At 42.4% G+C, this 23,635-nt stretch overlaps 1 protein-coding gene across 1 annotated transcript in view; it reads left to right on the top strand.

The window, feature by feature from the left end:
• The first annotated feature begins 2,293 nt into the window (after positions 1-2,293).
• Positions 2,294-23,635, top strand: part of PLXDC2 (plexin domain containing 2) — a 1,457,706-nt gene continuing 1,436,364 nt past the window's right edge. The window contains exon 1 of the mRNA XM_085630822.1: positions 2,294-2,896. Coding sequence (XP_085486948.1) covers positions 2,806-2,896 — 91 coding nt within the window. The 5' untranslated portion in view covers positions 2,294-2,805. The remainder of the gene's footprint in view (positions 2,897-23,635) is intronic.

Genomic DNA, 23,635 nt, shown 5'->3' with positions numbered 1-23,635 from the left:
CAAGGGCAGTACTTCTCCTCAGTTTCTTCAGCTCTTCTCCTCAGCAAAGGTTCCTCTTGATTCCAGCAATATTCTAAAGTTCAGGGGTTGTAGGTCTGATACTTATACCCCAAAATGTCTTTGATCCCTTTGTGCAGAGGGCTCTGAGCCTAGTTCAAACCAGTTCTGGGGGCACTCTGCAAGTGCACAACATCATCCTTTGTTAGTGTGGGCCAGGGTCCTAGACACACCACAGGGGGGCGAGCCTGCATTGTGGAAGGAAGGCACAGCCCTAGGTACAGGTGCTACAACTCCCACCACTCCCAATACAGACCGGCCTATTCAGCCTAGTGCTGACTCACCTAGACTCCTGGAGCCACGGCACCTCCCCAGCCCCTGTCATTTCCAAAGCCAGACAATCAATCCACAAGCAGGCAGAGGCACACAGAACGGTTTAACAAGAAAATAGCCACTTTCTAAAAGTGCTATTTGCAAACACATAATTTAAAAACCATCCTTACTAAAAGATGTGTTATTACATTCTGAATTTAGGGTTACCAGATTCCAATTTTCCATCTTACTCCTATGGGAAGATACACTTGTAAAATGTTACAAACCATTCCCCATTCTGTCCTATGGGCAAGTTAGCCTTTCAATAGTGAAAAACGAAATTGGCAGTATTTCACTATCAGGACATGTTACACGCACCAGTACATGTCCTATCTTTTACATACACTGCACCCTGCCCAGGGGGGTACCTTGGGCCTACTATAGGGGTGTCTTACATGCAAGAAAAGGGAAGGGTAGGACCTGGCAAGTGGGTGCACTTGCCAGGTCGATATGGCAGTTAACAAACCGTGTACAGGCACTGCAGCGGCAGGCCTGAGACCTCTTATAGGGCTACTCGTGTGGGTGGAACAATCAGTGCTGCGGGCCAATTAGTAGCATTTAATTTACCAGCACTGGCAAACTCAGTGCACTTTACTAGGGACCTACTGGTAAAACAAATATGCCAACCAGGGTGAACCAATCACAATATCAATTTACACCGAGAGCATATGCACTTTAGCACTGATCAGCAGTGGTAAAATGCCCAGAGTCCTAAAACCACCAACAACAGGTCAGGAAAAAGGAGGAGGAAGAAGCAAAAAGTTTGGAGCTAACCCTGCAAAAAGGGCCATTTCCAACAGTCTCCATATGTACTAGGCTCTTAAGCATGGTAGTTCGGGCAACTTGTCTGGTTTGGTAACGTTGGGTTTCATGTCTGAGGTCTTCTGGGTATTGTTTTCTGATGTGACTGTTTGTAGGTAGGTTGTTGTGCTGTCTTTATTCTCCCTTTGGTGGTATTGTTGTCCTATTTGCTTGTACCACTGGATTATATTGTTGTCCATCTGATTGCAAGATTGACACTAGTTTGTATTTATTCTCTGAAAGCTGCCTGACAGAGCTTCACTTTGCGATTTCAGAAAGTTAAAGACACTATTTACGAGGTTTGCTTCATTGAGCCATTGTTTTTTTTTATTTTAATGCAGCCCCCATTTCTATGTTAACTTGCCTAGTCTCTGAACTGTATTACTTGGACTTGGTGAGCGTTGCATTTCCTAGAACCTCATTAGCTCCTCTCTTATTGCTCAGCGTGTGCTCTACCAAGTCCAACAAATTTTTAGACAAGGATATTGGAATGTTTGGATGATTTTCTGAGAATGATGCTGTGAAAGCCCAGGTGCAGCTGCAGCACGTTCAATTTTCCGCCCACCCTTCCCTTTCTGATCCCTCCCAGAGACATTCTTATAATGTAAGAGAAAACAACTATGATAGAGAAAGAAAACATACCAGTGGACGAAATAAAAAACGGCAAGATAAATATGTTGTGCAGGACTAAATTAAGGAATGCAAGTCGGCAGGCTAAAACAAAATAGAAAACAAGAAACTTAAAGTGGAAACAATTGGAAAGAAAAAAGGCATAGAAGAAAACAAAAAGAAAAAGTGAATAGGAGACCAACAAAGATTATGAATCATAAACAGAAAAAATATAATATATCAGTTATGTAACATCTGACATCCCTATATTTGTGAACGAGGTTTGATATGAAAATGTTTCATTTGAAAAGGGGAGATAAATCCGAGTTAAAGAAAGGAGTGAACTGCATTTGCTCAATCCGAGATTTTGTTATTAGTTCGTGGGCGTTATCCTCTTTTTCCTCTGGGAAAGTCGGCATCCATCCGCTGGAAGCTGCTGCGAGGTTGCTCTTCTGGTGCGCGCGGCTCGGTGTTTAGGAAGTAAACAGTGGGCAGTGGCAGGCTCGGCGCTGGCAGGCTGCGGAGGGGCCGCCGCTGCCACAGGCTATGAGACGGCTGCTCAGGGAAGCGACAGCAGCGGCTCCCACGCGACACAGGCTGCGCGCCTCGCCCTCTGGGGCTGCCTTTGGAGAAGCAGAGGTCGGCAAGAAGACCAGCAGACCCATGTGACACTGGCCCCGTCCACCCCTCCTGCGTGAACATTGGGCAGCGCCGGCGCTGCTGCAAACCCATCCTGCTCTCCTCACTCGGACCGCGAGGGATCGAAGTGTGTGCCATTGGCAGCCGAGGCCGGGGTTTATTAAGTGTCCTGGAGTGGAGTGTGTCTCATTGCACGTGTGGACTTGGCAGAGGATGTTGGAAAAATAAAGGAATGCAGCGCTAGGATGGGCTTCCAGGCTGCTTCATGAAATCGGAGCTAAGGCAACGGGGACTTTTTCCACTCCTTTGGAATTGGTTTCATTCTCATTTTTTATTTTTGAATTTTTATTTTTCCATTTACTTCAACCCCTGGAACGCACTGGGAGAATGGCGAGACTAAATAAGTCCAACTTTGTGCTGGGATTTTTACTTCTGTGGCACATTTCAGGAGACCTGTGTAGAGGAGAAGGCGCCGATGGTAAATATTACCTACTTTCCCCGAGTATACGTACGTGCACTCGCACTTTTCAGATGTGCAAATCACTGCAGCCATTAAAAAGTTTGAAGGTGCATGAATGATCCATTTCAGAAAGGTAAAAATAATTGGCACGCCAGCTTGTTTGTTCGAAAACACACCTGGAAGAAACGGGTGTCTGCAGTGTTTTCGCTGCAGCGATTTACAGTGCAATGAGCATATTTATTTACAAAATGCCTCCTCATGTTATGGTTTCGCAAAATATTGCATATATGTTGAGAGCATACCACTCGAAGTAGCTGGTTCTCGTAGCGCCTATTCATTCAGCTGCCCTGTCATTTTCCTGCCCCACCCCCACATTCTGCAGGGCCCGGCTGCTGCACCCGCGCGCTGGCGGTGTGGTCCTCGGGGCGCACGCATTCAGTACCTCTCGGAATCGCTGCGTTCCCAGGAAGTGCCGCGCGCTGTCCAGTGTGCATGCCATGGACCCTGGACAGCATCTAAGTTACTCAGCTCCTAATTAAAGGGTCCCCACGGGGAAGCGGTTCTGGCCTGTGTCCGGATGATCAATGGCTTTTAGTGGCAATGTGTTGGTGTGTTTCTCCAAGGATCGCTGTAATTGAATATAAATAGCAAATGCCAATCAGGCGACCTGGAGGGGCCCGGTGCTTCAATCACGGCTAATTCACGCCCCTCTAAAGTTGGGGGCCACTTCCTATGATTCTTTTCAGGATGCACGTGCATGAGGGGTGAGGGGAGTTGGGACAATACTTAAACTGCATGCGTCGTACACCTGGAACTCACACTTTTTGTATTTTTTAAAAAATCATAGCTGGTATTATCTATGCAAAGCCCCCTCCCCTGAAAATCCTGCTAGCCAACTGCTTTTCGTTGGGAGGTTAGCACTTATCTTTTGATGCCAAAATATCCGTTCTCGACTTTTCTCGTTGTGGGGAATATTACATTCATAGTTTAGCTGTTGAGCTAACTCACAGTGGGATTGTCACCGTATCCTCCGCCGAATCCTATCAGCTGTGATATTCTGACGTGGGGACGTTTGTTGAGGCGCAGACCACACACCATGAGCGCACTGCACTCCAATCACCAAACCCACCACACACGTGTTCATCATCTCATCTATGGTGAGATATCTGACCGGAGGTTCCCAAATGTGAATTTTTGTCCATCAACGTTTGAAACATTCTATAAGTCAGCTACATGGTAGAAGTGAGTTATCCCCTCATCCAGCTGCATGTTTATGTGGAATATCTGCAATGCATGGAGCCCTCAGGCACTTCTGCAAAAATGCAGCAGTTGCAAACTGCCTCGAAAGGTAAAGCTGTATCAACTTCAGCATTGATTCTGCCACAAACTCTGAAGGCCATAGGGTGGAATATGTGGGCCGTGTTGTATAGGAAGATCCGGCTAAAGTGCTGAAACATCAACGTGCCTCCCTCAGTGAGTCCCAATGAGGCATTCTTACATAAATCCTGAAACACGGTGCCAGGTTGCCCCGCTACACAAAGGGTATCCAAGGACTCGGTGACTGCACAGTGCCACTCTCCATTGATGCCACTTAAAGGCACGCACTGGCAGAACAAAGCGGGCGCACAAATCCTGGGAGAGGAGAAAGGGACAAGTCAACTTGTCCGGTCCGCACAAGCCTTTCAGCGTCTGTTGTGAGGCTGCGTGTGTGGCCAGAGGGGGAGGGCGCCTTCTCGTGTGTTTCTATTTTGTACTAAGAAGTGGTGCCCGATGGTGCAATGGGGGTGAATGCCGATATAGACTTTTAATGATGATTCAGATTATGCGTGCATGGCTGCAGGATCACAAAGAGGGGCCAGCTCCGTCTATGAGGACGGACACAGAGTCCAGGAGAGGTGGCCGTGGTTTCTTCAACGTGCTTCAGTCATCTGCAGTCTTATTCTAAGTCGTTTTCTTGTTTTATTTTTATAGGGCCTATCCGTTCGTTTTTTAACATATCTTATCTATGAATTAAGGTGGTGCAAAGTTCATATTATTACTAGTATAAGAAGAGGTGAGCCCTCCCCATGTTTCCTTTCCCTGTTCCATTTCATCAATAGTAGGTTTACGGTATGTGACTTCTGTGTGAGGATGTGCCCCCTGACACTTGAAATGACCTGCTGCTGCGTTCATCAATTTCAAGCAAACTCACCTTCAATTGAGTTGGCATTTCACAAGGAATGGTCTGTAAGTTCTGTAAACGTTCAATAACTACACGCTTTGGCATATAACTTTGGACACGTAATGTATTGTTCCATTTTAACCTCAAAAGGCTTTTCTTTAGATCACTTTATTCTTTCTGACATTCATATGTTTCGATGTTGTTTTTTTCACCACTTTCAAAGAAAATTTTATTCCGAGTCTTTTTTTCCCAAATTGCGCATGCCTCTTTAGTCCAGCAGAGGGCGTACATAACATCTTCTCAGCCTAGTGACTTGTTCCCTATTTTTTTCCATACCAGATAATCGAGAAAATGTGCTACTATGAAATCCAAGGAAGATGGCTATTTGAGTGTTTAATCTCACTCCTATTGCCTAATCGATCATCTTTCATGCAGCAGAGCGCAGTGAGCCAACTTGCTGCGCTGCTGCGTGAAAGGGACGGGGCAGGAATGCAGCATATCTAACATTAAGGGACGTGTTCCTGTCCTTTCCTAGCACTGGTAAACTTTTGGCTGCCTAGCGCCAACGTAGGCATCTTTGCGTCATGTTGCAAGGGTGCCTGCATTGCAGTCAGGATTGTTTATGTGCAGGAAGGGACACCTTCCTGCACAAAACAATCCTGAGAGGCATTTTCCTATTTCTATGTCTGCTGCTGAATGCAACACACAGAGGGAAACCGAGGAGAAATGAAGAAATATCTCCTCATCACACCTCACCTGGGGAGGTATAGCATTTTGACACATTCCCAGGTCTGCCATTAATGGCAAATCTGTGAATGTGCCAAAACCCATGGATGGATGTCGATCCCCCCATGGGACACCTTCCTAGGGCAGCATAACACAAGACAGCGATTTGCACTGTATTGCGTTGCTCTAGATTTATCAAGCCATGCAGGACCACGCAAGGTGGTCTTGCGTGCCATGACAGATCTCACTTAGGTTTTGCATCGCCGTTGCACCCCCTTGCACAGCACAAGGGCAACGCAAACTCTTGATAAATATGCCCCCAATATTTAAATGCAGATGCTGGGATATTTTATTGGTGAAACTAAATGGACCCTTAAAGACATCAATTTACTACTTTAATAATATTTGTATCGATATAGCTCTGAAATGTTCAGGAGCCCAATGATCTTACTTGTGTTTTATCCGGTCTGCCTCTTAGCACTCTGGGGGGCAGTTTACAAACATTTTGCGCTGCGTTTGCTTCAGCGCAAATCTTCTTTTTTTTATTATTTACTTTCAATAGCAAAATGGGTGCTACATAGTTCGCACATGGGCGTTCCCATGCAGCCACCCATGCTTTTTGATACAAAACCCTATCTGCTGACATTAGTAGACTAGGATTTGTGCCAAAAAATAATGACGCTTTGGAGCAGGTGTTAAAAAGGAGAAAAGCTTTTATTTCTCCTAACATTTCCCAGTTTGCATGTGTGATTCACAGTGCGGCACACATTCAACGTGGGAAACATTTCAAAGTTAGCCTATTGTAGTATTTTGCACTGAAAGGGACCTCTTTCAGTACAAAACTTGTGCTGAACTCACACACACACCCTTGCACTATGACCAATCGTGTGTGTGTGTGTGGCACTCAGCTGCCAGATTCTGCACTAATGCTAGGGAGAGGGGATGCGAGTGCCAGACATCTGTAGATATGGTGCTGTCCTTCTATCTCCCTCTCATGCAACTCAGCAGAGTATTTTTGGGTGCAGCGCCTTGTGTGTACATTTTGTTAATCTGGGCCTGGTTTTGATAAGTGAATAAACAGTGACAATTAACTAAAAAAACATGCAGCAACATTTTTGTAACTCGAATGTTTCTTTAAAAATGGACCGTCTAGCTCAAAAGAGGGGGGTTGCAGCCCAATTTTTGCAATGCACTATTGCAAGCCTCTACCTTTCCAGTGCGTGTAAGGTCCAAAGACCTCGCACCAACTCATAACTTTTTGCTAAGAATCGCAAACCTCCTGCCTCATGAATACTAGTGAGGCAGGAACTGGCTTGTGTCTCTTAGTGAAAAGTAACAAATGCTGGGAGGAAGGCCTGCTCGCTATGCAGATTTCAACTGCATCAATAGAAATCCCAAACTGCTGCTACTATGACCCGCCCTACACAGGTCACAATGCAACAAGTGATCCTCTGAGATTTGGAGGTCGGGGAGAGCACGCGACTGTCTGTGGACACGCTATCTGCTCCTCACAATGCCTACAGCCTGCACAAGCCAAGTGTAAGCTGGTAGCTTACCCACCTTACGCACTGAAATGCTGAGTACCTGGCCTCAGCTGGCAATAAACATTCCATGCTTTGTTACCCCAAAAACTGTCAAACATGGTCAAAAAACACATATGTAATTCGCCACGGTATATCTGTGCCGTTTGATTCCCCATTTTCCCAGTGATTCTCATGGGATAGTAATGCAACTTCTTTTAAGAATCAATCAATCTTTATATTATTGCGATATTTATTATAAATGCTGCAGACTATATACTACGGAACGCATTTCCGAATTGTCACATGTCGAAGTACGTGCTCAAGGCATTTATTTTTCAAAACTGCACATTTTTACTGTTCTTTCCGAAAATATTTGTCCAATGAGCAAAAAAAAAACCATCATGTAAAGTTTGCCTACACATGTGCGAGTTACGTGTTACGTTGTCACATTTGAGAAGAGTGTCTGAAGGCTTTCTTTGTTGTCTCAAAAAGTGTGAAAGTATCTGGTGGATGCCAGACTTTTCTCTGAAAAACGATTTTGCGCAAAATGAAAGTTTGAACTGCGCAGAGTTCGCCAAGTGTCTGACCCCAAGGTCCTGTTCATGACAGATTCCCCTCGAGGTCTGATCTCTATCAGGCTGTAGATTCACTTAATGTGGTACCTTACTTCTCAGACATCTTTCTTAACTATTACTGCCATTGCTGCATCGCACTAGTTTAAGCAGTCTTTCTTTTACCTTTATTCTCGTAATGCTGAAAATATATATAAAGAAAGGTTCATTATTGTTGTTAATTTGGAAGCAACAATCTTATTATCTTCTATTGCATATGTGCTATGTTCCAGTATTTTAATTTTGTAAAGGCTTTCATTTTTTACATGAATAACTGAAGACTTTTCAAGGGAGCCATTGTTCTTAAGAGGCCATCCCAACGTACGAACTGATTGTCACAAACGTTGGTCTTAGTAAGTGTTTATTTAGTTGATCCGATTATGATGTTAGTGGTAGTAGCCCAGAGTCGTGTGTGAAGGCACCCTCTCAGTCCTTATGATGACAGGGAGTATACAAATCATCACCGTTGCATAAGTTATTGATTTTGCAGTCATAAAGTCAGTGTTACACAAAGACAAGTGCAGGATTTTCAGAACAATATGCAATGTAAGTGTAATAGTTAAATGTAAACCACCTCATCACGTTCAATGGATTTATTATGTCTCCATTGAACAGATGTTCATATTAATATGATGTGATCTCACCCCGGTCTAGATGGACAAAAACATAAATTGGAAAGCAATATTACATGCTTTTTTACTTTAATATACACACACATTTTTGCCAGTGGGAGACTTGAATTGATGTCTCAGGATTCTAAAAGGTATAAACAGGGATATCTTAGAGATTTTGGAGGCCTGGGCCAAACATGATTTGGGGCCCCCTGTTTGGAACAACTCTGAATTTGTTATCCATTTCCAGCTCATTCAAGTCCCAAGCAACTATGGTCTGATCATTACCAACCTTCTTTGTCTGCTCCCAAATATTTAAGGAGACCCCAGTCATTGGGGGGTGGGGTGGGGCATTCAATGCAAATCCTTTGAATATTTAGAATATTGAATACCTGGGAGCCCCTTTTTATATTGCGAAGGTGGCCCCATCATTCTTGCACTATGCCAGTGTTTGGGACTGTCCTGAAAGCTTAATGATGGGGCCCCTAGAAAGTTGAGGGCCCGGGCCAGAGCCCACTTTGCCCATGCCTTAAAATGTCTCTGGGTATAAAGGGTCTTTAGTTATATTTTCCACACCATGAGGTCAATGCAAGATGGCCAAAATGCACCAAGAGTATATAGAAATATAACTTTTGCCATTATTTTAAGCCAAGCGCTCATCAGAGAGTAAAATACATATACTTCTGTTTAATGAGTATTGAGTGCATTTTTTCTTCATATCTTCCAACGCGTCCATTAGCTGTAGCAGGTGGAGAAGGTATATGATCTTAAGGGTGTTCTTGAAATTTGTAAGCCAGCTTTTTCATAGATTAATCAGTTGGCAAGAAAAATATTATCTATCTATCTATCTATCTATCTATCTATCTATCTATCTATCTATCTATCTATCTATCTATCTATCTATCTATCTATCTATCTATCTATCTATCTATCTATCTATCTATCTATCTATCTATCTATCTATCTATCTATCTATCTATCATATCATTTATGACATCACTGATGACATCTCAAATGACATATTATCACTGACGACAGCATTCAGAGAGTGTGCACATTTCTTTTACAGTTTACATAGTTGCGAGTAACTACCATATTAATTCTACATAATTTTGTACAGCTTGGGTGCAGCTTATGGGTTTAAGTGTTTTTAAAATGCATGTGCTTTACTGCACCACAGCTATGTAGAGGGACTGAACACGTTATACATGTTTGCATTCAAGAGTAACTATGTGTGCAAGTGAAAGCTGACTTATATTCATTATGCTACACATAACCTTTTGGTTCTACGGAATAAGTTTACAGCAGGAGAAACATTCTACATAGTAGATGCTAACTTTTGTAAGCAGCCTTGACTTATTAGAGAGATTTGTGTCAGCATGATAATTTACACTTAACATGGAAGAGCATGTGCACTAGGTACTAACCTATGTACAAGTGCTTGTTGTGCTTCAGAAGAAAAGCTATCTGTAATGTATTTGCACAGTATAAAGGCTGCAGGTAGTATGACCTTTTGCACATTCAGATCTTGATTATTTTGAGCGAATACAGCTTTTTTTCTTTTACAATTGTTGCATAGAATGTACATTGTTCTTAGTAGATTCTTTTGAATACTCAGTGGTGTATTTCTCATGACAGTTTCACTGTTTTGAAACAGTTTGGTATAGAATGAACTCTCTCCATGGAGTAAACACTGTTTACAGTACTCAGTTCTGTACTGATATCAACTACATTTCTTTTAATTTAGGATCAGTATGAGTCAGGGGTTTGATACAGATAAAAGCTGTCCGTAGTAGGGCATTGGTTTTTGAATTGCCATTCACTATTTTGGCTTTCTCTGAACAGTTATATACAGATTGAACACCATACTCAATGAGGATTTCCCACATATCTGTGGTTGATTGTTAATGTGACCTATAGTGTGTGCAAAACCATAGCAATTAATACAGCAATAAGTGGGAAAGCGAAGCTTGGTTGATGTCATCAGTTTTGTAATTTGAGATATCTGTGCTGTAATAAATTACGTCATAGAACATTTCATGAGTGATGTCATAATTGAGATCACAAGCAGTGCATGGCGGGGGCAAGTTATGGTTAGTGCTGGCAATTATAGCTGGTGAATATGTTTGTTGTTTGCTTGAAACGTTAACATCACTAAGAAATCCACCTAACTATAACATTCCTTCAACCTTATTTTTTCCCAGTGCATTAAAAAAAAATTCAGTTAAAAACACATATTTTTATGACACCTAACTATAACGTTAACTTGATTTTTTTCAATGACTTTGAAGAGTTTTAAGAAATATATATATATATATATATATATTTATATATATTTAAAAATACATAGAAACTAAGTCTAACAGCATTTGCTCAGCGATTGTTTAACTTTAGTTGTTGTAACTAACATATTCCGAAATATTCCCAGCATTGTTTTCATAGTCTTTTTATCTATCTTTATATAAACATCATATTTATATTTAAAAAAGATGCTGTTTGAACTGGGGGTCTCTAATTGGCAGAGGTATGCACCTTTGTCTAAGTAGGGACCCTTGCTTCTTGTCAGGGTAAGGGGGATACACACTTTAGATAACCCCTGCTCAACCCTTTGGTAGCTTGGCACGAGCACAGTGATAACACCACAAATAAATACCACACCAGTTTTGAAAAATAAGGGATATTTATCTAAACTCAACAGTACCAAAACAACAAAAATCAAACACAAAGATAGTAAAATAGCACACAAAAACAGTTATTTACAAAATAAAGCTTGCAGAAAGCATATAGCTCCACCTGGGGCTATTATGAAGTCATGACAGCAATAAATCCAAAGTACAGTACCGACCGCGAGGTGCGCCGTGTCAGGCACGGGGTCAAACGGACCCACAAATAAACAGTACCTTTGGATAATGAAGTCTATGACGATGCACGGCGTCGTGGAAGTGAGGCATCGGTGCCGAGTTCGAGGCCGGCTCACTAGCTGCCACGGGGAAGGCAAGGTGCGGTGTCCGTGAGGAGGTGACTTGGCAAATCAAGGAAAGTGGAACTCGGTTGCGTCGGAGGTGAGGCCGCAGTTCTGGTGAAAATGCAAAGTAAGCAAGTTCGTGGAGTCACCCCCAGCGGCCACGATAACTGGATACAGGCACTAGCTGTGATGGAGTTAGTGGGAGCGCTGGCGTCAGGACTGAAGGCGACGGTAAGCATTGATGGGTGTCAGAGCTGCAGTGCAGGCCAGGTGATGCATCGTGCACATCAAGTGTGGTGCCCCTGGCCTCTGCGCAGGTCACGGTTTCACAGCGGCGTCACCGACTGCATCAGAGACAGGTTTTCTTGCTTCTCTCAATTTGCTTCCTGCTCCCAACAGTAGGAACAACCTCCAGAGGCCCAAAACTGGAATAGGCACCCCCTGGCAGGTCAGAACTCTCAGAAATAGAGTTCAGGGGAGCTGGGGGTGAAGCCTTTGTTACCCCAAGACTTCAGAACAGGCCCTTGGAGAGTTTTCTTCAAGCAGGTTTTCAGCAAAGTTCCAGTCTTTGTCCTTTCCTTGGTAGAAGCAGCAACTGCAAGCCAACCCCACACAGCACACAGCAAAGGGGCAGTACTCCTCCTCACAGCTCACCAGCTCTTTTCCTTGGCAAAGGTTGCTCTTGAGTCCAGAAGGGATCTAAAGTTCCGGGTTTTAAGGTCCACTACTTATGCCCCATTTTGTCTATGTTCTTCTTTGTGCAAGGATCTCTGGGCCCAGTCCAAACCAGTTCTCTACTCATTGGTGCAGGATGGTCACAGGCGATGGAGACAGCATTGTGCAAGGGAGACAGGCCCTATTCAGGTGCAAGGAATAGCCCTCCCACTACTCCAAATGCAGTCAAGGTCTATTCACCTCAGCTCTGAGTCATCTATTAAAGTCCAGGCACACCTCAACTGCCCCAGTGGTTGTCTACAGTGAATGCATATCCCCAGCCCCTGTCACTCCGAAACCAGACAGTCAATACACAACCAGGCAGAGGCCCACAAAATGGTTAAACAAGACATTGCCCACTTTCTAAAAGTGGCATTTTCAAATGCACAATTTAAAAACCATCTTCACTAAAAGATGTGTTATAAAAATTCTGAGTTCAGAGAGCCTAAACTTTATTCCTCTATCTTGTCCCAGTGGGATGTTGTACAAGTAAGATGTTGAAAAGTATCTCCCATGCTATCCTATGGGACAGATAGCCTTCCTATAGAGAAAAATGAATTGGCAGTATTTCACTATCAGAACATGTCACGCATACCAGTACATGCCCTACCTTTCACAGACTCTGCACCCTGCCCATGGGGGTACCATGGGTCTACCTGAGGGGTGTCTTACATGTAAAAAAAGGGCAGGTTAGGGCCTGGCAAGATGGTGACCTTGCCAGGTCGACATGCCAGGTTAACACTGCACATGCAGACACTACAGTGGAAATGTGGGTATCAAAAGTGGCTTACCTTTCTGGTCACAGCTCTCTCCAGTATGACAGATGTACAAGTAAAGTATAGAGTTGAAATTACCTTTATGCTAAAATGTCTGTCTGACATAATAGCAATGGAGAATATGATATAAAAACACACTGCCCTCTCAGGTGAGACATATCCCCATAATAACATATGTGCAAAGTAGGCTCTGGAAAGAAACTGTTCTCTCTGCACATTCTCCTCTTCACATTGATGAATGCCCATAGTATAGTATAAAAGGGAGTATTCTCTCCGTTCAGAACTGTGTCTTAGATAACCAGTGCCCATATTTCATTGTGGACACATACTTGCCTCTGTTTCAAATGTCTTCCAATGGCAAAACCCATACATAATATGGCTTGAAAAGCAGCTGATAGCAGTGTGTATTAGGGTATAAACATGCACTTCCCTCTGTGCCAAGGTCTCTCTCAGCATGCAATGCCTCACTGTTGGATCACAACCTGCACAGCAAAATAATTGGCTTCTCCATTGCCAAGTCTCTTTTGTATAAACTATGTGTATAATAACATTAACATACATGTATATGTAGTAGCATATTCACATTCCCCAAACTTAGAACTGCCAGTGTTACGGAAAATTAGAATAGTATAATACATTTGAAATGTATTATAAGTATTAAAGAAAATAATCCAAAGTAACTTTAAACTTTTTTATTGCAGCAAAATAATTTAATAACAATACAAAACTACGACAACTACATCAAGAAACTAGATAAACAACTGTAACTCAAAGAAAACAAACATCTTTAAAATACATATAAACATTTCTAATGCTCATAAACAGGTCCTAAAAACACCCCCGACTTTTTGTTTTAATTAATTTACTGCATTTTGATCTTGGAAGCACTTCTTTAATAGTATTTTCTCCACCATAGCCTGTCATGGAGTATTTAGATTTGTGTTATGTCATGGCATGGCAGGTGGCGATAAAGTCTCAGCAAAGCAGCATATCTATATACAGTTCACAAAGCCTAGCTCATCCAGAGTTAGCTCGTGCTTCAGAACTACTCAACTTTTCAGGTAATCCCACATCCTTCCAACCTGAATACACGGTGCTTGAAGAAGTGAAGAAGTAGTTATTGCTGAACAGCACAAAAATTCAGCTTTTCTTAACAAGGCTCTTCTTTGCTGCAGATGTAAGCAGATATTTTTTTCATCAGAGACAAGCTTCCATTTTTCTCCTAAAAAAAGACAAAATAACCAAAAAAGAAATGGTGCAAACTGGTGAATAATTGATAATGGCAACACATCAGTATATTTTTGAAACCTTTCTAAGTTGTCCACCCACTATCACATATTTTCATATGATGCACCAGTAACTTTTTTTCTCTTGAAAATTACCACACCCTCAATCAGTCTATTTTAATATTTTTGCAATTAAATTAGAACATGCCATCAATTCTGCTTCCATAACAGTTTCTAAAGTAACACAATCATTGTTACTCACCTATGCTAACACTCACCACAGTGTGTTACTCTAGAAATAGCAATAACACCACTCAGACATATCATAGGGCTAAAATATATGTACAATGATGTTCATAAGACAGTTGGAGCTAGTATTATTACATTCTTTGTTTTATAATTTAACAAATACTGCTCCCTTTACTTACAAGTCTACGCAGTTGGAACATTTAATTTTTTAACAGATCTGCAAACGTTGTTCGCATCTCGCTACATTTTAATCTGTACCTCTCAAAATCTAAATGAGCACATCTAAACATCCCCAAACAGCTTTTCACTCGGTAAACATGGTGTAGAATAAGTTTATCAACACTAGTACACGTAATGACACTTCCCAACAAAGTTTAGAAAATCTAGTATTAAATACCTGAACTTGAAGTTCTTTCTTAAATATAGACGAAGCCACCAGTCTCTTTCAGCTCTACATAAATTCGCTTCTGCTGTGCACAACTAAAACAAATTTCCTTCTCCTCCAAAGCACCAAGGACAAACCGAGCTATCTTTGATTCTGCACCCAATCACATTGCAGCATTTCTTTAACCATGTAATAACAATGATAACTATTGGGTGAGACTTGGCAATTTTTCTTATTTCTTCCCATACGATCTTGTTAGACTCATGCAGGATCGTAACATACCTCATTGATGGCCCAGTAATTTTCCATGCGAGTCTCGTAAGGTCGTAACAAATTAAAAAAAATAAAAATTAACCACTTTCTCATCACAGTACTTATCTCCTGCAAATTTTCTCTCTAAAACAAGCACAACAACATTGATTTCTATTATTAAAATGTATTGTGAACTCATCTACTCCTGTTTGCTATTCACAATCCCGTGAGAGTCATGCGAGATCCTAAAACTTTGTTAAAAACAACATACATTTATAATTTTCACAGTTGTTATCCTTTGACACCGCCTCTCTAAATCTAGGAGGGCAGCGTGCCTTTCTACTGCCCCCTTATATAACATTTTACTTCACTTCCACAACACCTCAAATTTTTTAGAGTAAAGCAGGCCACCAAAGCAGAGAGTTTTATTGGGCCTGGCTCTTTCTGCATGGTTATGGCTAAACTTTTTGCCCTCCTCCACCCATTTGTCTGATGTCCTTTTTGTTGGATTTAGGACTCTAGGCACGTTACAGCTGCTAATCAGTGCTAAAGTGCATGTGCTCTCTTGTCTAATCATGGTATGATTACTTTACACATGTTTGGCATATTTGATTTACTTCTAAGTCTCTTGTAAAGTGGTATAACATATACCCAGGTCCTGTAATGTAAATGGTAATAGTGGGCCTGAAAAGAACATTTGAACTACCCAAGTAACATAATAAGCACTGGCAAAGCCAATAGCTCTTTCCTAAGAAAAAGCTATTGACTTTGTCAATGTTTGTCAGCTTGACTGAAAGTTATGGAAAGCGATTTGACATTGCCAGTGCTGGGCGCACATAGTGTTTTCTTTTTTTCCGCTCTCAGCAATGCACGAAGCGCAGCTCGGCTGCTGAACAGCATGACTAACAAATATTGACAAACCCAGTAGCTCTTGCAGGCGGGACCTATTGACTTTGCCAATTCTTGATTTAATTATAAGGAGACATGGCATTTGATGCTCACCATGTGGTGGCTTCATCTCTCCCTGGAGATTTAGCTAGTCACTTTCAAATGGAAGTCTATGCCTGACCGATAGCGGGGCTGAACAAATTTACTAAACTAATTGTTTGGGTGTTTGCGTTTATCTATGTATGTGTGTGTTTGAGTACATGCATGTACCTGTCTGTGATTGTATATTATGTGTGGACACACACGCGTGTTGGTGCGCATGTTTGTGCCTATTTCTTCATGCCTACTTATGTACTGGTGTCTCCTTTTTGTGTTCATTTGAACTTGTGTGCTTGAGTGTATGTGTGGTAGGTTGTGTGCAAGCTCTTTTAATGTACTGTGTGCATGGTTTGTCGATGTGTTTATGCCTGTTTCTCTATGTGTACTTGTGTACATTTGTGCAACTATTGTATCTATTTAAATGTGTGTGTTATATGTATGTGTGCTTGTGTGTGAGTGTTTATGTGCACAGGAGAATAAGTGTTTGTATTTCTGGGATGCTTATGGCGTGCTTCAGCACTTGGCGCATTCTTCAAGTGCATATGTGTGGCCATTTGAGACATTTTGTTTGAACGTAAGTGGTCAGTAATTCCCTCACTGTATATTTATACCTGAATTTCCTGTGTCTGACAAACAGTGTCCGGCTCTGAAAAATATGGGTGGCAACATAACACCTCTTTAGGTCTTGCCTGAGCCAGTGCACATGCGCTGCTCTGCGAGGAATTTAGTAAGGGCTTTTAAACCCTGAACACACGCTCATGCGTGTGTTTATTTTTATATCACCCGCAATTGGCCTTTGCGTGCGTCTTTCTAAGAAAGACAGCACGCAATTGGTCCAAGGCGGGTGTATGTCCCGCCTTCTCTGTGCCCTGGCCTATGGTGCTCGGGGAGCGAGCAGCAGCGCCATCTTTTTCCAATTATCTAATAGGAAACGGATAGCGGTCAGTGCTGGTTATCTTGTTTAAAAAGCAGTAAGGCTTGGGGGCAACCATTTAGCTGTATATTGGTCGATGTCACATTTATTTCTGTTTCGAGTGACCACGGAGTCCTGAGAGACTAGTGGGGAGGAGGGGGAACCTGGCAGCAGATGCCATGTCTAACGTAGAGCTGTACCTGGACACGCTAGGTCTCGAGGGCTAACTAGTGTCTAGGCGCTAGAGCAGACCTTACTGCTCCTTACTGGCTTCGTTGCGGCTTTAACATGCCTGTTCTGTCGGCTTAAGCATCCTCGGGTTTAGAGTTTGTGACACCCTTTCTTTTCAGCACTGCAAAGACACAGGCTTACATAACAGACACTATATAAAACATGTCACTGTTGCGCCCCTTATCGTTAAGTAATGCACTGCGCAGGGTAGGGCAGATTTGCCACAGACCGGACTCCTCCTATTGGCTGGTACAGAGGCCGCAGATGTCAGGGGTGATATGCAAACACGTGCCATATGTCGCACCTTTAGCCACCAGCACATTGCATGCTGGGGCTTATAATTACCGTCACTCTGCACGCTGGGACTTGTAGCCCAGGACTCAAAGGAGAAAAGCGAGACTGCAAGTTCCAGAAGGCACTTACATAGATCTTTAGTTCTCCAGGTTCTCTCTGCCTTGTCTCTTCTCTTCCTTCTCTCTTCTCTTCCTTGTCTCTTCTCTTCCTTCTCTCTTCTCCTCCTCCTCTCCTCTCTTCTCTTCCTTCTCTCTTCTCTTCCTTCTCTCCACTCTCCCTTCTCTTCTCTTCCTTTTCTCTTCTCTTCCTTCTCTTTTCTCTCTCTCTTCTCTCCCTTCTATCCCTTCTTTCTTCTCTCCATGCTCCCTTCTCTCTCCTCTCTCTCTTCCTTTTCTCCCTTCTCTTCCTTCTCTCTTGCTTCTCTCCCTTCTCTCTTCTTTTTTATCTCCCTTCTTCCTTCTCTCCACTCTCCCTTCTCTCTTCTGTCTCTCTCTTCTCCTCCTTCGCTCTTCTCTTCCTTCTCTCTCTTTTCAGTGTATCAGTCTCGAGACCGAGCTGGCACCTCGCCCACAGTGCTGCCTGATGCCTGCCACACTAAGCCCCGGCATGGCGTGTCGGATTATCGAGGCTCGTTAGACCACCAGCGTTAGAGGCCCAGGAGTACACAGGTCTAGGCGGGATAGCGTCGGGATCTGGGGGTCTAAAGGCTAGGTTTGGCAGCATGAAAGAATTGAGCTTCGACATATAAAGGCCCCGGAAACAAGAGGCCGTCCCCCAAGTCTGCCCTACTGTGTATCCGAGATTCAAAAACCTTCTTGTGTCTGGAGCATTGGGGCGCATGTTCCAGCTCCACTTTGATGCACTGTGTGATGCTCGATGTATAACCTACCGTGACCCTAATCAGGTTATATTCTGTAATTTGGTGTCATTTTTTAACTATTTGATCTTTTTTATGTTCCTGTACTTGACGATCATCCGCCTCTAACCAGGCTTAACCTGACTCGCACAACTATCTAACTCCTTTTTTTTCGGATTTTAAATCATTGTTTACATTTTCTCTTTCGCCCTCGCCATCTGCATTTCATATTTTTAACTTTAACAAAACAGCTGTTCCGATCTGTACGACCGAAACCCTATCACCATGGGGCAGGAACGAGGGAGTGGGTGGGGTGGGGGTTGGGTATTCCCTTTCCATCAGACTGAAATGACAGAAAATAATGCAAAACATCAAACAAGACTTTTAAATATCTAAACATTGATTATTTCGATATCCCTGGCTTGTTCCACACTGTCTCTCACCAGTTATGTTTCTGCTGCAAAAATCCCATCACGTACATGTATTCATACATACATTCATTCATACATAGATACTTTCATACACACATACATACTCACACATACATTCGTACATACACACATGCATGCATGCATACATACATTATACGTAAAACAAGCATTGGCATATCCAATAGGTCTCGCCTTTGGGACCTTATAAGTATTTAATTATGCAGCACAATATCCGTGATGCAACATCAACTGTTGCATAGCTAAACACTTAAAAGGTCCCAAGGGGAGACCTATTGGCTATGCCAATGCTTGTTTCTCTTGGGCGTCATTTGAAAAAACCAAAGGCAACACAATTACTTTTATTCTTTACACATGTAAATGCCTCCTAGTCCAAGCAAATGACAACTGGAAAGGAGGAATACCTAAGCACTTTCAGATAGAAGGTGAGACACGATATACATCAGAGTTTTAAATTCGTAGTAAAACCAAACAGACTCTAGAATGTAAACCTTGATCACATGTAGATCTCTGGAACAGATTAAAAAAGTTATATTTAACCATTTTACCTCGAGTTGCGATAGTTCCTTCAGTAATTATCAAAATCCAATGTGAGAGTTTCTGAGGCTACAAAGTGGTTAGTCACGCAGCAGGTCTCTGTATTTAAAGGCAACAGTTGCGGCTCCTCGAGGGAATGCTGCGTGGCTCGGGGAGGGGAGGGGCAGGGTGGAGGGTAGTAAACTCCGGAATTGGGTCGAACATAGTTGAGTAAAGAAATAAATAAACAAAACAAATTACATTGCGCACGCTGCAACGCCAAATAGGTGATGCAGCGCGCAATGTAATTCATTTTATTTATTTATTTCTTTACTCAAATCCCTTCGGCCCAATTCCGGAGCTTCCTCCCCCTAACCTGTCCCTTCCCCACCCCACTGCCCCGCAGCACTCCCTCGAGGAGCCGCGAATGAAAGGCTGTGATTCAAAGGGCGCTAGGTTGCAGAAACTAGGTCTCACTGCTGAAACCTGCACTAAAGTGCATTAAAAAAAGTATGGGAGTTGTGATGCTGCACGCAATGGGGAGCAGAGTGAGTAAGTGTGGGTATGCGGTCAAAGGCATGGCTAAACACACAAAAACAAAATATTCTGTTACATGTTTCGGTCTTTCACCTTTAGGTACCTACATATAAAATAACGCACAGCTTGAATGCATATTAAATGTGTTATGTTAATCAGAGGGTAATGCACTATTGTACTGTATGAAAACCCTTTTAGTTAGCGCACTGCACTAGAGAGCCACAGAACTGAATCCTGGTAGGTGCAGTAGAGAATAATGACTTGAGGTCCCAGTCTGTGAGAGAAAGCACAGTGAATAATGAAGTCATTATTTTAAACTTCCATTTTACACAGTATAAGATAGGCTGCTACAAAATGCGCACAAAAGGTATGGGAGAAACAAAAAGTGCTTCCAAATATAGATTTTAGTAATACGCAGACTGTATGTAGTGCAAATTGTTTCATAACTGTCTTTTAAAAGCACACACTTCACAGCATAGCTGACAGCTCCCTTACAATACCTCTCAAAAAGAATAATTGTGTGTTACCAGGAAGAATTTTTTATATAACTGCCTTTAAAAAGCACACACTTCACAGCTTGGCTGGTAGCTCCCTTACAATACTTCTCAATAGAATAAATGTATGTCATCAGGAAGCTTCAAGTGATGCCATTAATTAAAGCCAATCCCATCTTCCAAGCACCCTTCATATTTGCAGAATGACCAGTTGCGCGCATTTACATTTCTTTAGGATAAGCAGGCACACTGGCAAGAACACGTGTTTAGTTGTCGGCCCCTCCCTCTGAGTTTCTGATCACAGGAGGCTCCCTGCTTACACTTCAGTGGAGGCATTTAAATTCTCTGAATTAACTGGCTTGGGTCCAATGTCTTTTCACAAAAAGTAAGTGGACTGTTTTTATAAAAATGAAAAAACTATGGACATGTGGTGCCCCTCAGATTTGTATTTTTTTTGTATTTATTACATTTTATAGAGTGCGAGCATGATGTATCAGAGCGCTGTACAACATGGTTACAATCAGATAAGCATATTCAAGTTACCCTTTTGGGAGTCAGAGCACTGTACATCAGGAAAAATAAGTATACACATGTGGGGGTGCAACAAAGTAAGTGTAAGGATGGAAGAAGATTGACATACGTAGTTTTGTTTCCGAATGGTCATTAACAAATATGTGGCCTGTCATCAGAATGGTTGCATCTTCATTGGGGAAGGAATCTGATCATCATTAGTTGTTTTACACTTCATCTGAATAAGGCAGTTGAGTGGTTGGTTCTTGTCTCAAGAGGAAATGAATTGCTAATGTTGTTGGCAATTCCAGAGAAGGAGCAATTGTAGGTTTTCTTCCTTTTAAATTTGTAGGGCTTTAGTAGAAGGGAGCCTGTGATTCTTAAAGTTCTGTTCTCACCTGGTAGGATAAGTTTCCTGGCCAGGTAGGTTGGAGTGTTGTGGTGAAGAGCTTCATGTCTCAGGCAAGCAATTTGTAGGTGAATCTTTGACTCATACGTTAGCCAGGTCAGAGCCTTCGGAACAGGGGTGATGTGATCACTTTTTTAAGCATGTAATGTGTCAAGTTAATGCATTACAAGTTGCCTTCAGAGGTGTCAGTTTTACTTTTGATAGACCCACAAGGTTAGCACTACCATAATCTAGTGTTGAGATCACTAGCGTTTGTACTCATGTCTTGATATCTGCAGTTGGAATTAAAGGTTTTAATATTCTATGTAACTACAGATGGTAGTTGGAGCCTCTGGTGGTGGCCTTGATATGACACTGCATAGGGAGGTGATTGTCCAGGATGATTCCCAGTGACCTAGCTGAGGTTCTGATGTGTGAGGTAGAATTCTGGGCTGTTAGATCGATGAGCCATTCTTTGAAGTTTAAAGTGTGGTTGGTTGGAGAGATTAGTAGGAATTCAGTTTTGAGGGCATTAGGTTTCAGGTGGTTGTGTGTGAACCAGCATTGGGTTTTTGTCATTGTGTTATTGAGGATGCTGATGTCTTCTGGAGAGACGATCTTTAGGTAGAGTTTCCTAAATCCATGTACATGTGGTATGAGATGTTGGAGAGTTGGAGGATTTCAGTCAGTGGAACCATGAGTAGTTTGAAAAGGGTGGGAGAGAGTGAGGAGCCTTTAGGGACACAACCCGTGACTAGCGTCTGGATGATTAGAGTGTGGATGAGCATAACTCTTTGAGTTCTGTTGTGTAAAAGTGAAGAGAACCAGTGTGACACGGCACCCGATAGACCCATTCTGCATGCATTCTAGGAGAATCAAAAGGTTCTCATGTTTAACGGAGTCAAACTCATCTGACAGGACAAGCAGGATTAATAGGCAGGATTAACTCTAGTCTAGAAGTCGCAGGGTATTATGCGAAGATATGGACCAGGGCAGTTTCGGTACTGTGACTCGGCCTGAAACCTGATTGGTATTGGTCGAGGAGTTGGAATTGTTCTATGTGATTACAAAGCTGCTGATGTGCGCATTTTTCCAGGAGCTTGGCCAGAGTTGGTAACAGGGCAATAGTTATTGGGCTCTGATTGGTCAGCATTAAGTTTTTTTATTTAGTGGTAACCTGGCCACTTTTTAGACAATCTTTTAGGCATCCTTGTGTTAGGGAAGTGTTAATAATGCCAGTCCATAAAGAACGACGGGAGTGTTTGATCTTGGTGAGGAGTTCGGAAGGTAAGGGGTCGTTGTAGTGGGTAAAGTATTTCAGAGAGGATAGTACAGTTATGTCAGATTCGTTAAAAGTCATAAAGATGGACCAAGATGACTTGCTTTTTATTTAGGGGAGTGTCTTTCTAGGTAGACTCCTTGATAGATGATGGGGTGAGGTGAGGTGGCGTGACTTTGATGGATAATAACTGTATAGCTGTTTGGAGTTCGGTGTCAATTTGCTTGGTTTTCTCGTTAAAGAAGGGGGCAAAACATTGCAACTGGGTGGGGTTAAGTTCATGGAAGAAGAAAGGGGATTGGGTTTCCTATTGGTTTGATTTTTGACAACTTTAAACATTTATTTGGGATGTTTTTTGGCCTTGTCAAATTGCACTTTGAAGAAGGATTCTTTAGATCTTCTGGTATGCCTGTTGTAGACTTTCCTTCTTAGTTTCAATAAAATGAGTTTGGTTGGAGAGGGAGAGAGTCTCCAAGTTCTTTCCACTGCCCTTAGTAAACATTGTTCATCATTAAGGCTGTAGCCGAACCAAGGGTTGGATTTTTTGTTCTGGATTATTTTCAATTGTTTGGCCAATGGCATCCATGATGTCGGACTTGGAGTTGATGTAGTGATTGGTGAGTTCCACTGTGTCTGAGATATTTGTGGATGGAGGTAAAATGTTGTTATTCAGAGCAGTTAGCTTGTGTGGGTTGATGTTTCTGGTGTCTCCGGTCCAACATTTGGCTTTCACTGGTTTATCTTTGGAGATGATAACTCTTTCTTCTATGGAGAATATGATGCAGTGGTGGTCTGTCCAGTCACATGGTAGGATGCAATACATTTGAATGGTATGTTCCTTTGCTATTATTAGGTCTAAAGTTGCCCCTTTATTGTACATCGGGCTATTGCAGGCTTAAACCAGGGTGAGGTTGTGGAGGAAGGATTTTATGCTACTCTCAAAGATTACACCACCTCGACCATTGGCTGTAACAAAATATGCTCCGTTTATAAGCACAGTAAACACTGGGCGTTATTATCATTTTGCCACACACGCGGTAAACGTGATTGATAAGCAGCATTGCGATATGTATCAGAACGTTTTCTTTTAAACACCGATCACTC

This window comes from Triturus cristatus, chromosome 10 (assembly GCF_964204655.1).
Source record: "Triturus cristatus chromosome 10, aTriCri1.1, whole genome shotgun sequence".
NCBI lineage: Eukaryota > Metazoa > Chordata > Amphibia > Caudata > Salamandridae > Triturus > Triturus cristatus.
The sequence above is the reverse complement of the archived record's forward strand: the minus strand, read 5'-3'. Positions and strand labels throughout refer to the sequence as shown.